This window comes from Diabrotica undecimpunctata, chromosome 8 (assembly GCF_040954645.1).
Source record: "Diabrotica undecimpunctata isolate CICGRU chromosome 8, icDiaUnde3, whole genome shotgun sequence".
Taxonomy (NCBI): domain Eukaryota; kingdom Metazoa; phylum Arthropoda; class Insecta; order Coleoptera; family Chrysomelidae; genus Diabrotica; species Diabrotica undecimpunctata.
In genome coordinates this window covers 124,951,970-124,967,826 of record NC_092810.1, presented here as the reverse complement: position 1 = coordinate 124,967,826, position 15,857 = coordinate 124,951,970, and the positions used below count along the sequence as shown (strand labels likewise).

Below are 15,857 nucleotides of genomic sequence, written 5' to 3'. Positions count from 1 at the left end.
TCGCCTGTCAAACTGTTCAATGTGTTTTAAATGTATCCATTTTTTTTCAAATCCTGAGAAAACTAAACAGCATTTTTGAAAAATTTAAAGGCAGAATGAAATATTTTTTAGAATAAATAAAAAGTTTCTTTTGCATCCAATATTTTTGATTAAAAATTATACTATATTTTCTCTTTTATTTTCACCCCTGTTACATAACATATTAAAATTAACATTGTAGAAGTTTTCAGGGACTTTCTGCCCTGAGTAATAATGTAATCTTTCATTCTGCGTTTACATTTTTCAAAAATATTTATTAGTTTTCTCCGGATTCGAAAATAATGGACACATTTAAAACACATTGGAAATTTTGCCAGGCGACATTTGGCGCCTTTTTCCTTAATTAAATAAATGTATCTTTTACAAATGGCAAGAAACTTTTTATTTTTGAATAAAATAAATAAGTTTTATTAAAAAATACAATTTACATAAGTACAATTTAAAAAATATATTTATTTAGTTCAAATAAATGTTTCAATCATATACTCTACGACACTGGTCGTTCATCTCTAACCATTCGAAATACCCCCGTAATAGGATTATAAGGTATTGTATTTCTTCAGATATAAGGTGGGTTAGTCGAAAACGTCTTAAACCGTCAGTTTTAGGTTGGTTTTTACTATTATATCGTATTACCTATCCTCTCTGTATTTCAGTTTTCTAATTAGGGTTAAACTTGTAGTGAGCTATCAACAAATTGTGAACCGACTGTAAGTCACAATTTAAAGAAAAAATATCCAAAAAATGAGATCAGAAAAAGGAAAAAAAATAAATACTCACACACTAAAAGATTATCCATAGCAAATGTATGTAGATAGCAAATAGAGGTTAAAATAAGGACAGAAAACGTAGAAGAAGAAGATATTAGCCAGCTATGAACAAAAATACGAGATATGTCGATTTTAAGGTGGCGGCCACAACAGCGCACCGCACATCGCATAGTACAACGCACTGCACAATACCCCGCATCTAGCTTAGCCTTTGCTTTGCACATTAGTGGCCGTATTGATGCACCATGCACCGCACATTTATTCTGTTGTTTTTAATCATGTCGTCATTCTCTTCATCGGACGAAGAAAGCATTGTTTTAAATTCAAATTTTAAGACATGTCTGTTTAAGCATTTTTTTTGAATACTGTAGAATTGTTCTGCTTCAAAAAAAGGAACACCAGCGTCTGCTTTAGCAAGACCATCAGCAATCTCGTGTGCAACAATTTATTTACGCCCAGACACTTACTTTACTCAGTTACTATGTTGTGATTCGCCAATCGCTTTAGGGACTGTTTGCACTTCCGAGCAAAAAATTTAAGTCATGCAATAACTTATAACAAATACTGATAAAGATAATCAATAAAATAAATAAATCGATAAGAATAACAAACCAACTAAGATCGCGTGTTTGATGCCAAAAACGGTAATAATATATGAAACATATAAATATTTCTTATTATCAATGTATTAGGCAACTATAATATTGGTAATAGTGTAGGATTACTTACGTTTTTATAGTTCGAGATTTGCGGGAAAAACTTAGTTAAATTAAAACCCGGCCACAGATTCTTACTTCGAAACGGTTTCGGTATTAGTGGTTGTCTTTCTTCATCGCCACGAAATTTAGACTTTTGCAACCTCAATATTTCGATACACTCCGGGAAACCATCGAACTTCATTTCGGAGATATTCTTAACGAAAAATTTCACTTTGGAAATAAACAAATAATAACTTTGGACTAAACGAACTATCCCATAGCAAGGTATTATCTGGACTGTTTAGAATAGGAATCCAACAAAGGATAACTGTTCATAGAAAGTCAAACAAAATGTTATTATTTGTTGAGTAATTCATTAGGAAATACCCCAGCCTATGGAATTTTTGGGGTTAATTTTAAACTAAATTTAGGTACACAAGATTAAACTTGTTTATCAAACTATTTTTATGTTAGGAAAGAGATAACATTCTTTTAAAAAATATATATACGAGGTTGACTATTTATAACCAAATAAATAAAAATGGACTATAAGAATATTATTTTTACATAAACTGTATGTACTGTATTACATTTTAGATCAGATTAGATTTATTTTTTAGTGTATTGAAAGATTGAAAGAACAATTTGCCTAAAAAAAAGAGTTAGCGGAGGAAGTAACAAAAATGGTGACCAAAATATTAAACGGATGAGTTATTCAAACACTACAAAAGCAAATATATTTCAAGTATTTGGACCACACAATATTCCTGCAGATGTGTAGATAGAAATATTAGAAGTCACAAGAACACGTTGACTTATTATTAAATACCAGATTTGTTTAATAAAATTATGGAAGTTGAACCAGTGTCAAGTAAATGAAGAAACATGTAAAATCTGTGTACAAAAACAAAAGAACGTTTATTACGGTATAAACTGTTGGACCATCAAACTGCTTAATAAAACCATAAAAATTCGACAGAGACTAATTTTAAGACGAATATTTGAAGAAGTAGAATAAATCAATTTAAATGACCGGGTTTTCTCTGTGCCACTGGTGGAATGAACTGGTATTGCAACGATCAGCCTATCCTGTATTATATGTCTATGGAATCAGCCATATCGTTATTAAAGCTGAAATTACGTGAAGTATAATAACTAGTATATATTATTAGCACTTAATGTTGTTAAACGATATTGCAGTCGAATAATATCACTTCATTCGTGGTCCTTCGAGCTGGATATTTATTTCAGTTCTTAATAAAAATACTCTTCATCTGTTCTCTCATGAATATAGAAATAGTAGCTAATGGAATAATATATAAATAAAGAAATAAACGGCATTGAATGATCTTAACAAAACATTTCTATGATAGGATAAAATGTCAGATAAAAAGAGGAACGACTGGGTAAGATCCAAAACAAAAGTCGAGGACATAGCAACAAAAATTGCCAAACTTAAATGGAGCTTCGCGCGCCACACTGCTAGTCAAAAAGACCAACGTTAGAATACTACAATACAACATTGGAGACCTTACGAAAGTAAACGACCAAGAGGGAGACCACAGATGAGATGGGTTGATGACATTAAAAGAATAGCCGAAACAAATTGGAAATATGTTGCTCAGGATAGAGACCGATGGAAGGAGTTGGGAGAGGCCTATGTCCAAACATGGACGACAGAAGGCCAAGAAGAAGAAGAATGATAGGATAACGGCTAAAGTTAGGGCACGTACTCCATAAAAAGTTGTACGATGAAATCGTTGTAAAAAATAATAATTAACAAAGCAATGTGAAAATATATGGAAGGGTATACAGTTGTATTAGAGCGGAATTGATTAAATCAAACAATGGGCCAAGTGTGTACGAAAGGTCCTCAAGGACACTCGATGGAAGACGGTTAGAAAGACATTTATGGAAAGGTATTAATATTCGTATAGCCAGTTTAGATGAACGGTAAAAACCTAGGGGGGAAATCTTGAAACATTAAAAGGAAGTATAAAGATTTCTTTTTTTGTATTTAAATTTACAAATTGATAACATAAAGTCAATGATTAAAGATTTTTAATTAAAGGGTAACATCTTGAACCCTTATTCGAAAATTGCGACGCACAACTATAGTGTATTTTTATGTATGAGAGAGTAATAAAACAATAAATTATGTATGCAAATCCCTAAACTGTTGATACGGGTGACTCAATGAAAAACAGATATTTGTCAACAAGTTTACAGAAGTATATAGGAAAACAATTTTAAATTGAGTATGACCACCAGGTATAAAGGTTGGAGCAGAATAGAATACAATAGTTGTGAGGGTTACTAATCCCTAAATAAGGTTGCCAGTGTCGGAGTGATGGAGGTTAACAGGTACTAATGAATTTGCAAGAAATGTAAGATGTTTATTTTATTGGTTATATATAACCAATAAAAGTTTAATAAGTACCTACCTATTTGCAAAATAAAGTTTAATTCTTTAGATAAAATAAAACGTTTTATTTTATCTATTTGCAAAATAAAGTTTAATTCTTTGCCTATTTGCAAAATAAAGTTTAATTCTTTAGATAAAATAAAACGTTTTATTTTATCTGAAATGAGTGCATTCCACGAAGTAAGGGTTTCAACAATCAAACATTTAATTCTTTAATTCCAGGAATCTACGACAGTAATTGACTAGATAATTACCTTCTAAACTTATTCCACAGAAAATGTGATAGTGGGTTTTTCCATTTTGTATATAGGAAGGTCCAAGTGGCGTATTCAAAATTCTTAACAGTTCACTAAAAGTAGGTACTTCAGTTGCAAGGTGCAGTTTATTGTGTATACTAGTGTTATGGAAAATTTGGAAGTGCCGTGTAAATGCCGAAAAATTGGTCCTCTAACAGTTAATGAAAAAACATTAATATTTAATTGTTTTAAATCATTTACAGACAAACGTTTATGTGAAAGTGTTGATGAGACCGTTGAGTTAGTTAGCAGTACACTTGGTGTTGGGAAATCTACGATTTACAGAGTTATTAAAGAAGAGAAATGTGGTAGTTTTCAAATGCCACGTAATGCTCCAGGGAAACCAAAATTTCAAATAGAATATCATTTTAAAGAAGGACTTCGACGGAAAGTGCATGAATTCTTCTTTAGACAAGAATTTCCAGCATTGGATAAAGTTCTTGTCTCAGTTCGAGATGATAAGGATTACCCAGAAATGAGTCGAAGTACGTTATGGAACCTTTTAAAAGAAATAGGCTTCCGCTGGAAAAAGAATCCCAGAAAGTATATTTTATTAGAAAGAAGCGATATTGTCATATGGAGAAGACATTTTCTAAGAACCATAAAGGAAATGAGAAACCAAAAAAGAAAAATATTTTATCTTAATGAAACATGGATCAACGAGGGTCATACACCAAATAAATTTTGGCAGGATGAAACTGTTACAAGTCAAAGGCACGCTTTTGTAAATAACTTATCTACTGGTTTAAACCCACCATCAGGAAAGGGACGCAGGCTGATAATAGTACACATTGGCAGTTCAGACGGTTTTGTTGAAGGTGGTTTATTAACTTTTGAATCAACTCGTACCGGTGACTACCATGAAGACCTGAACGCTGATGTCTTTCAAGAATGGTTCGAACAAATGATAGATCTTCTTCCTAAGAACTGTGTAATAGTAATGGATAATGCAAGTTATCACTCCAGACTTATAGAAGGACTGCCCACAACCAAGTGGTTAAAAAAAGACTTGCAGAATTGGCTGAGTTCAAAAAATATTACGTACCATCCCGGATCTATAAGAAAGGAACTTTATTCGTTGTGTGCCCTTCATAAAGAAAAATTTAAAAAATACGAAATTGATGAAATTGCCAAAAATCGTGGAATGACAGTACTTAGATCCCCACCATATCATTGTGAATTAAACCTGATTGAACTGGTATGGGCACAGATAAAGAGTGAAGTTTCAAGAAAAAATACCACTTTTAAAATTCATGATGTTAAACAGTTGTTTTTGGATGCCGTAAATAATGTAAAACCTGAAAACTGGGAAAAGGCAGTAAATCACACTATTAAAGAAGAGGAAAAAATGTGGAAGCTGGACAATATTACTGATAAAATGATCGAGCCAGTTATTATAAATCTTGGACGGTTTTAAAAACTCTTTTTCTCTTTTGTAATTTTTAAAAATTAAAAAAAATGTGAATTTTTTAAAACCCTTTTTAATGTAGGCCAGTCAGTTCTAATATAGTGTGTGATAAAAGAGGTCACTTTTGTTTACATACACATAACACTTTATAACACTGAAATAATTCATTTATTTTTTACAATTATTCAAAGTAATTTTTCAATTAATCTTGAGCACGCCCATGGAGTGGTCGGAGCTACCAGTTAAAATTATGCTAATTACTCTCTCGTTCATAAAAATAAACTATAGGGTCTTACTAGAGCTACCAGCCAACTGAGTTGTAACGGAGAAATGTAATTGCATTCAAAGAATTTGCAATACAATAAGCTAGTATAACTAACAAGATCATTCTGTAAAAACATTATCAACCACGGCTGTGTAAAAACAAACATTATTAATCATATAAAGGTTAAAAGAATTTAATTCTTGTTTTAAATGTTTCATTTGTGTATGAAGTAATACCAATTTCTAACTACACTCGTAGGATCTTTCTTTTAATTTCAATACTGTGTTATGTAAACAAATATTTATTTTTACAACATATTTATGTATATTTACAAAACTATACTATAAAAAGCTTTGTGTTCGAGAGAACCTCGTTTCCTCAATGCTCCGTTAATTGTTGAAGTGGTTTATACAAAGTGAAAAAAAAAACAAAGGTTCTGTACCAATGGTTTGTAGATACAACAAAACTACAGTATTTTTATTTATTTTAAGGGAACATTTAATGATATTTTGTATTTTATATGATATCTAGAAAAGGATTTTTAAATTGTTTAAAAAAAACCACACTGTATACCTTATTAACGTATAGTCCAGCCGGTATAGCATTTGATCTTGCATGGCAATCTGCCTCAAATTTTATTATTCTAACCTATAGGAGGGGTCAATTATTGTAGTGTAAATTTAAAATCGCGACTGAATTCCGCCGTTGCGTCAGCCGCCATCTTGATTTTAAAGAACAACCGTTTTTGCACAACACCTCCGCCATTTTCAACTTTTCGACAAAAGTGGTAGGGGTTGAAATTGTTGCAAATGCAATTTCCTACAATTTGGTTTTTACAAATTTTTCGTGCGGTCGAGTTAAGTGAAAAAAATGAGAAGGGGAACATAATTATTAAATAATTATCCTTTTTATCCCATAACTCGCAAAATATCGACTGCACGAAAAAATTTGCAAAGAAGAAATTGTATGAAATCGCATAAACAGCAATTTAAGTCATTACATTTTGTCGAAAAGTTGAAAATGTCGAAGATATTGTTCAAAAACGGTTCTGCTTTCAAATCAAGATGGCGGCTGACGCAACGGCGGAATTCAGTCGCAATGAAAAACCTCAAAGACGCAACAACACGGGTCGATCAAAGCTTAAAGATTATTGAAGAAGGAAATAAAGAAGCAATAAAATCTTATATTGAGATCAAGCCCAAGCAGAAGGATCGAACTGGAAGAAGCAACAAAGTTAAAGTACTTCACCTGCCTCATCACAACAACATTTAAAACAACCAATACACTCAGATCTATCATGTCCAAAACCAAACCTAACAACAAACAAGAGAGATCAAAGAATTTTATCTATAAAATACTCTGTGAATACAACAATTTTTATGTGGGAGAAACTGCAAGACAACTAAGAGTCAGAATTAACAAACATGAAACATACATAAAAACAGCGACTTCGACAGATCACAGGTATGCAAACATGCCTGGGACAATGAACACAGAGTAAAGTGGAAAGATGCATCAATATTCATGAAATAAAGAGACATGAAAAAAAAATCAAAAAATTAGCTGTCATCTTACTCAATGAAGGCAATTTTTGAAACATGAATTGAAAGAAGGAAAGTTGAAATACGTGTATGAGAATGATGAGAGAACCGAATTGAACCGAAATAGAACTATGTATATTTAATTTATTTTTTTTTAAACCTGTGTACAATTTGTATTAAAATCTAAAAAAAAATTGGCATATTTTAAACAAGATTAAAACTTCGCGTCACCCTGTATAATCCACACGTTATAAATGATCAATTGTGTCTGAATTGACTTGCATTAATAATATAACGATCACATTGTGATTTCACATGCTGTTTTATTTGGCCAAGATGTAATTGAAATAAAGCTAAATAAATATCAAGTACTTTACAACACAAATAACTAGTTTCAATCAGATAAAATTAACTTTTACCAGTTGATGCCAAAATATGCCAGAAACGGCAAAGAAAAACATCTCCGAGAATTTCATCAGCCTATTATGTCTGTAAATTATGACTAACCATTAACGGAAAGTCATGTTTTTCGATCGTTATTTTAACTTTCCCTAAATTTCACTGACGTTTTTGTCAAAACACAAAGCTTATTTGTTACATAAAGATCATCTAAGTATTTCAGACAAACAAAATGTCGAGAAATAAAAAAAAAGTTTCTAAATTTAGTATGTATTATATCATATTGTCTAGACTGTGAGTTATTGCTCATAAGTAAGAGCTTTGTTACTTATAAGACATAGCTGCTTTGGAACTGTAAACAATTTCTTAGGAAACCAACCATCTTGATGTGGATACCAGATCATTGGCTCTTCGCAACCCGACTTCGTGCTTAGTTAGCATATTTTTTTTTTGTTGATACACTTAAAACCTTCGCGACATAATACTGTATTGTGGATATACTGTGCTGCGGATCTGATTTTGTGTTTTGAACAATATTAGAATATAAATGAATGTTTATAATCTGAGAAATTCGTTTTTTAACTCGTTTGTTTGACACTTTAGCATGAAGCCTTAACTTTAATGCCAGCCTGTTATATTATCTGTAATATCTTTAATATTAAGTTAATGTTACTTTACGCTTTCAGATGAGTTAAGTATCATGGCAAGGCGTCTAGACAGTTTTAATAGTTACAAATCATTTTGTTCTATTACCTAAGTTATAGTAAAGGTAAAATTTTATGATAAATAACCATTTTAATATACTTGTTTATAATATATGACGATTATTTGTTACGATCGCTCATCTTCCTGTTTAGTGTAAATTGTTTATTTCATTATACATTGTACGATTCTACAATTCTACATAAACAAATAATTCTAAAAGACATTTTTTGTTAATGACGTTCCAATTTCCGGAATCCGTATTCAAAATACAATTTTTGAAACACACGTACTAAGATGTTTTGGTAAATTGGAAAACAAACAAAATAATTATCATCATCAGTTGGCGCTACAGCCCTTCGTGAGCCTTGGCCTGCTTCAAAACATTCTTCCATCCTTCCCTATCGAGTGTCTGTCTTCTCCAGCCCCTCACTCCAATCTCCCTCAGATCTTCCTGTACATTGTCCAGATATCTGAGCTTAGGTCACCCCCTTCTTCTTCTTCCGACCGGCCTGTTTAGCATAGTTATTTTAGTGGGATCACTCTCATCCATCCGCATAACGTGGCCCACCCACCTTAGGCGGTTTATTTTGTTGGTCTTCACAATATCTGCATCACCAAAAAGTCTATAGAGTTCAAAGTTATATCGCCTTCTCCACAGGCCCTGTTCGTTTACTCCGCCATATATGGTCCTCAATACTTTTCTTTCAAAGACTCGCAGTAACTCTTTATCTCGGGTCGTCATTGCCCATGTTTCCGATCCGTATGTGAGCACTTTGTTGCTATTGACATACTTCTCGCTCTTAGTTGAGGGCCCAGGCCAAAATAACAGCGGTTAGCCACGCATATTCTTTTTTTTTATCTCGTTGGATGTGTTATTTTTGTAGTCTACCAGTGATCCTAGGTAGCAGAATTCCTCTACCATTTCTATCGTTTCGTGTTGCACCTCTAAGTTATTTTGTTGAATTCTTGATATGGCCGGCATATATTTAGTTTTCTGGATGTTAATCAAAAGTCCGATGTTTTCTGCGGCATTTTTGATACGCGTGAAAGCCTCCACTGCTTCATTTTGGGTTCTTCCAATTATGACGATATCATCAGCGTATGCCATTATTTGTATACTACGGGTATATATCGTACCTTTTAAGTTTATTCCTGAATCTCTCAAAATAATTATATCTCGTGATTTAATTTTAACTGTCTCTCTTACACTGATTTCGTTCACATTTTATTCTACATTGCAAGGTATATGGGGCTTTAAAAAATTATATTATTATTTTTTACGTGAGTTTTTGTGGATGCTTTACTTTTTTCTCGAGATAATTAATTTGATCACATAAAATCAACTTGAAAGAAAATCTCGATCTGTCTTCCATTCTGTCATATCAAATCATGGAGGATGTCAAGTAAATAAGGTGTCTTTATCGGTGAAATATGTGGTGCCAATATTATTATTTAACAGTCGCAATAAGATTCTTGTGTTAAACTTAGTTTAAATGGTAAAATAAATGATTTTTATTCTGTAATAATATATCTGTAATACAATGTCAATGATACGAGTAAACAGTGACAGGATTAAAACAGTTTTTCAACTTTTTTTTTGTAAATGGATTCCGATCTGGCACTCCAAACGTTACTAAAATTTCATGGGTAATTTCTATCACGTATTATTTGATTGAAAAAATATAGTGGCAGTCACGGAACGTTTTGTAGATATGAAATATTAAGATTATGTTGTTTTAAAAACGAAAATATTAGAAAGACACTAAACTGTGAACACACGCGACAAGGGAGTAAATTATGCTGTCGTCAAATAGATATTCACAAATTATCCACATACCCATACGACAGAGAGGGACTTGGAAGCATAAGAAAGTCTGTTTTCTGTCTCGGCATAGAAGTCTTGGACCCTGTACACATGAGGGCCTTAGACGCCACATTCCAAAAACCAAGGAACAAAAAATAGTATTGTTTACATGTAAGCGCGCGTTTAGGACCAACGTCGTCAAAGCGTGGCGTTCGTAGAATATACTTCAAATGCCGCGTTTGCACCACGCTTCCAGTTACTATAAAAAAAAAATAGGAGAGGCATGTTCAGAGTCAAGCGGACATTTTTTCCTGTTGACATGGCTGTGCCGTATTGAAAAGTGATATTTCTACAATGAAAGTTGAACATTTTGATACGGAACTGTTTATCGATGAAGTGCAAAAAAGAAGATGGGGCATGGAACTGTAAAAGAACCGAGTTTTAAAAAATCTACCTGGCAGGAGCTGGTGGACATATTTGATGGTGAAAATAACACACTATAACTGGCTGTTGACTAAGCTGGTAAACCGTGGTGTTAAGCGGTGTCATGTGTACGGTACAGGGCCTTTCAAGAAGCGCCAACAGATGTAGTACATGACAAAAAATCACAAATCAAGGAAAGGTGGAGGAAAAAAAAACAAATTTACATTCTGATATGTAATAATTTACGAAGTATTATTTTCTTTCGTATTTACATATTCTTTATCATTTTATTTCAATATCTTCCAGATCAATTTAGGCACAAAAACATTTTTAGTATTTAGTCAAGCATCAGTACATGCTCGTTTAACTTATTAATGATCACAGTTGTGGGTAACATTTATGTACCCACGATTTGGCATATAGCTTTTTTTGTAGATTAGAGTATAAATAAATTCATTTGAGTATGAATAAAACTGAGAATAAAGAGTTTTGTAAAATTTTATTACGGATCATTTACAAAAACTAATTTATACCGGTTTTAAACCCAATGGGCATATATGCCAAATTTTTCGTTTTTTGATAATTTGGCAAGCATACCGATTTAATGTAAGTCATGGAATGCGACGATTAATAGTATGATACATTATTATCGCAACTATAAAAAATAACATTAAGACATGTGATTAATACATGTAAAAAAAAATAAAAAACTAAAACAGATCAGACAGTTTATGAAAATATGCTTAAAGAAATCATTACCGGTGATGAGTTGCGAGTGTTATAATCCCGAAACAAAACTACAGTTTTAACAACGGTAGCCCTGAGACTTCGATTTATACAGCAGAGGCTATTGCAATACATGAAGCTTTATTATAATATGTAGTTAAAGTTGATTTTGTCCGACTCCTTAGCAGTGTTAAAATCTATTGGTAAATATGGACCACCAAACTTACAAGACTACCCATACATTTATAGAATTAAACATATTAATCAAATTCTTTTAACCAAAGGAACCAATGTACATTTTCTCTGGATTAAATCACATGCAGGATTTGAACATAATGAATATGTCAACTTATTAGCTAAAGAAAGCATTTTAACCGATACTGGTATTCTACATAAAGTAACGCTTTCTGATAGTATTATTTCTTGCAAGTCAGCATTGCTTCAAGAGTGGAGCTACCACTGGAAGGAATACTCTTTTGTGAATCAAAATAGATACTCGTTAATTCAGCCAGATATTCCCAAATTTCCTTGGTACAAGTCTTGTAGAGCTTCCAGGAGGCACATAACTTCCATTATTAGAATACGATTCGGGCACGCATGTTATCCAAAACACTTATTTAAAATACAGGTTTTGGATGATAACAAATGTGAGCATTGTGGAGAGATAAGTGATTTAGATCATATATTTTTTGGTTGTTTTAAAAATACAGTCTACTCATCCAAACTTATAAATAATTTATTAAAATATAAAATAGCAGCTCCTTGGAACATACTTTATTTATTATCACTTGGCTCTGTAGATGTTTACAATTCTTTGATTAAATTTTTAAAAGACAGCAAATTATTATTATAATTCTCTAAAAATTATTTAGTTAATCTTGTTACCTTTGTTTTAAACCATTTGTATAACTTCCTCCTCTCCCTGGCCTAGTGTTGTTGTGTCTTATATAAATCAATGCCTTGATAGGCGAGAAGAGTGTATCGTTATTCTCCTAATATCGATGTAATCTTTTATTTTGATAGGGCATTTAGGTAAATTATAATGATGGATACTGTCTTATTCCTTTTGTGTTTGGCTGTATGACGATAAGTCTAAGCCAAAAAAAACAACGGTAGCTTTAATCCTAGCATCCATGTTAATTTTTTTTTCGATTATAAAAGTGTTGTGCACAATCAATAAGCTTCAAGAGTTCAGACAGTCGACAGACAGAAATTTGATTTTTTGAGTTTCAAAAATACTGAGTGATGGGATGAGAAGAAAACGGCCCAATTTTTGAGCGAGCACCGACTAATTTCTCCGTTCAGATAGTCCGTCAGAATATTCATCGAGCCTTGATCAAACGTTTTTGGCAAAAATACAAGAGTACATAGTTATTCTCAAACCAGTCCCGACATAACACCTTATAACTTTTTCGTGTTTTCAAAAAAGAAAATGCCACTCACGGCGTATACTTTGGAGATTGGTGCCAATATAATGATGGTACTGAAGGTCGTAACAAAAACTAAATTTCAGAACTACTGTAGTATCTGAAAGTACCGATGGGACCGTGTTGGTAAGTCGAAGCCGTGAGCTGGATGACAAGTTATGAACGAAGGTCTGATGCTGTTACGACATATATCGTATTGTTTGTCTACATTTTATTTTGAAGTTTTTTACCTTTTACACATTTCATCTTGTTTAGAAGTGTAGCCTATTTATCGTTTCTCTATCGAAATTGTTTACATTTTGTTTAGTTCTCTCAAGGTCCATGTTTTTTATTAATTTTTATTGTTATATTTTCCATGTTCAGAATTCTTGATATGACTGTTGCTTTTTAGCGTCTTTCTCTAGTATCAAAAAACTGTTTTTAATGGTAAATTATAATGTAATATAGAGATATTATCAGATTATATAAGTGAAAGAAAACAAACGTATAATTATTAATTACTATAAAATTTCCTGAGAAATTCAATGGTAAATAATAGAAATAATTGTTTCCCCGAATGTCAAGATGATATAGTTTTCCACAAATTCTTTTATTTGGTCATTCATTTTGTCACAAATAGGTACTTACGGCTCAAAGTTCAATTAACGATTAAATTTCCACATCAAATAATGTACATTTTCTGATAAAGTCAATAATATATTCAAGTGTTCAAACAATACATTATGCAAAATCGTACAAACCAAAGATTTGATAGTAATTTTTAATTTTCCTAAAATTTTCCAAATGTGATTTTTAAAACTAAGATAGTTTAGAATGATTTAATATATTTTATGCCGGATATTCTGTCTTTTCCCAGTATTTTTTAGATATAGATGTTATAAAAACAAAAAAAAAAACGTTCCAAACTGGACTACGGCTCAATTTTTTACAACTCCTCCAAAAAAAAAACGCACTTAAAAACAATAGATGTTATTCAAAATACAGGTCTTCGAATTCCCTTAGGAGAACACCACACAAGTCCAATACAAACCCTATACTTTGAAACTGGAGAGATTCCACTTGCGTTTAGAAGACAATATCTAAGTCTTTCTTATGCCGCGGCCAGTATCGTCTAATCAAGATAATCCAGTTATACACAACGTATTCGCTGACCGCTTCAAAAGTTGTTTCCAAACTTCAACTGTTTCGAACTGATCACCCTTTCTATTACCGCCTATATACCTACTTGTTAACAATCATGTCCCAGACACCTACGATATCTCCTCAATTCAAACCCCTCCCCCTTGGACAATTCGACTTCCCTCTACTGAGACCAGCCTATTGCGCCTAAACAAATCAGAAACGCCAGCAAGTCAAATTAGGTAAGAATTTCTTAAAATATTAAGCAAATATGGTAGCTGTTTCAAAGTTTACACCGATGCCTCCAAAAACGAAGACGAAACTGGGGCAGCAATCTACTCATCAGATTATACAGAAGCTTACAAATTACCTTCATATACAACAACGTTCTCAGCCGAACTGTATGCGATACTAAAAGCACTAGTTCTGATAGTTAACAAAAATAAAAAGAGAAATATCATTATTACAGATTCTCTCAGCTCAATAATGGCATTAAACCAACTCTACTGTAATCATCCACTACTCCTTCTTATTAAAAAGGAACTAAAATATGCAGAAAATATGAACAATAAGTTAATTTCATATGGGTACCGTCACATACTGGAATCGAAGGAAACGAGGTTGTAGACAAAATAGCAAAAAGTGCACCTACTAACCCAAACGCAGAAGAGAATACGAAATCTCTTCACACCGACCTGAAAGCATTCTTTAAAGAAAATATTAATTCAATATAGCAGCTTACATGGAAAAACTCCCCAACCAAGCTGTACGAAGTTGATATTAATCATCAAAAATTCCCAAAATTTAACAATAGTCTGTTAACACACGACTACCTACTAAAACGTGCTGGTAAACCTGTGTGTGACATGTGTAAAAGTGTCTTAACGGTAAAACATTGTTTATTGCAGTGCCCCAAGAATGATGTTGAGTGCAACGCAAAATGTATAACATACCATCAACATTAAATAGTGCTCTTGGAAAAGACAGTGATACTAAAAATATTTCGCCTTTCTCAAAGACTGCAAGCTGTTATCAAAAATCTAATATTTTGCTTTGTATAGATTTAGGTTAATTTCTATTTATGTATTGCTATGGTTAATATTCTATTGTTAAGTTCTAACTCTGTATCACAATCCATACACGCTAATAACCCTGCGTGGTTGATGCGTCATGTAAGGAAAAAAAAAAGAAAGAAAAGGAAAAAATAGAGCAATAATTGCAATAGCAATAATTATATACAAATCAAAATATAAACATTAAACTGAGTTAAATTAGAAATTAAGAAAAGAAATTAAAATAAAACAACATCTTTAAACACTTGATATATTGTGGCACAAAGAACAAAAGTATAAAAAGAACTTGATGAATATGAATATGAAAAAAGAATATGATAAAAAACAATCTTAAAGATTGTAAAATACAATTTACTATACTTTTGTCACAGGTGGTAATGATTTAAACGTTGTTTCGGAAAATGTGACAAAAATACATTCTATTAAGAATTATTGATAAATGCGCTCAAATTATTTAGGATTCAACCTTATACGGACATTGAACGAAGGAAACGACAATAAGTTTCGGTGAAGATAATCGAAGAACGTTTAAAATTGCAAAAGAAATAATAGTTCCAATTATAAAGACTAGAACATGATTTTAAAATAAAATTTAACTTGAAATTTACAATGTATTTTCATATCTGAACTAGTCTACATAACAACAATAAAAAATCATACGAGTAGTTTGTTTTTATTGATAAATGTCAAACTTATTCAATAAATCAAATCAAAATGTCGTACAAACTTCAATTTAGCA

The 15,857-nt window shown here is 32.1% G+C and overlaps 1 protein-coding gene across 5 annotated transcripts in view; it reads right to left on the bottom strand.

The window, feature by feature from the left end:
* The window catches only part of LOC140447949 (UNC93-like protein), a 285,521-nt gene that overhangs the window by 103,009 nt on the left and 166,655 nt on the right, over nt 1-15,857 (bottom strand). The window contains exon 1 of one of the 5 annotated variants that reach the window (XM_072540910.1): nt 1,539-1,724. The exons of the other annotated variants lie outside the window; for them this stretch is intronic. Within the exon in view, the coding sequence (XP_072397011.1) occupies nt 1,539-1,709 (171 nt within the window). The 5' untranslated portion in view covers nt 1,710-1,724. Of the gene's footprint in view, nt 1-1,538; nt 1,725-15,857 lie in introns of those variants that run through there. 5 annotated transcript variants of the gene reach the window in all.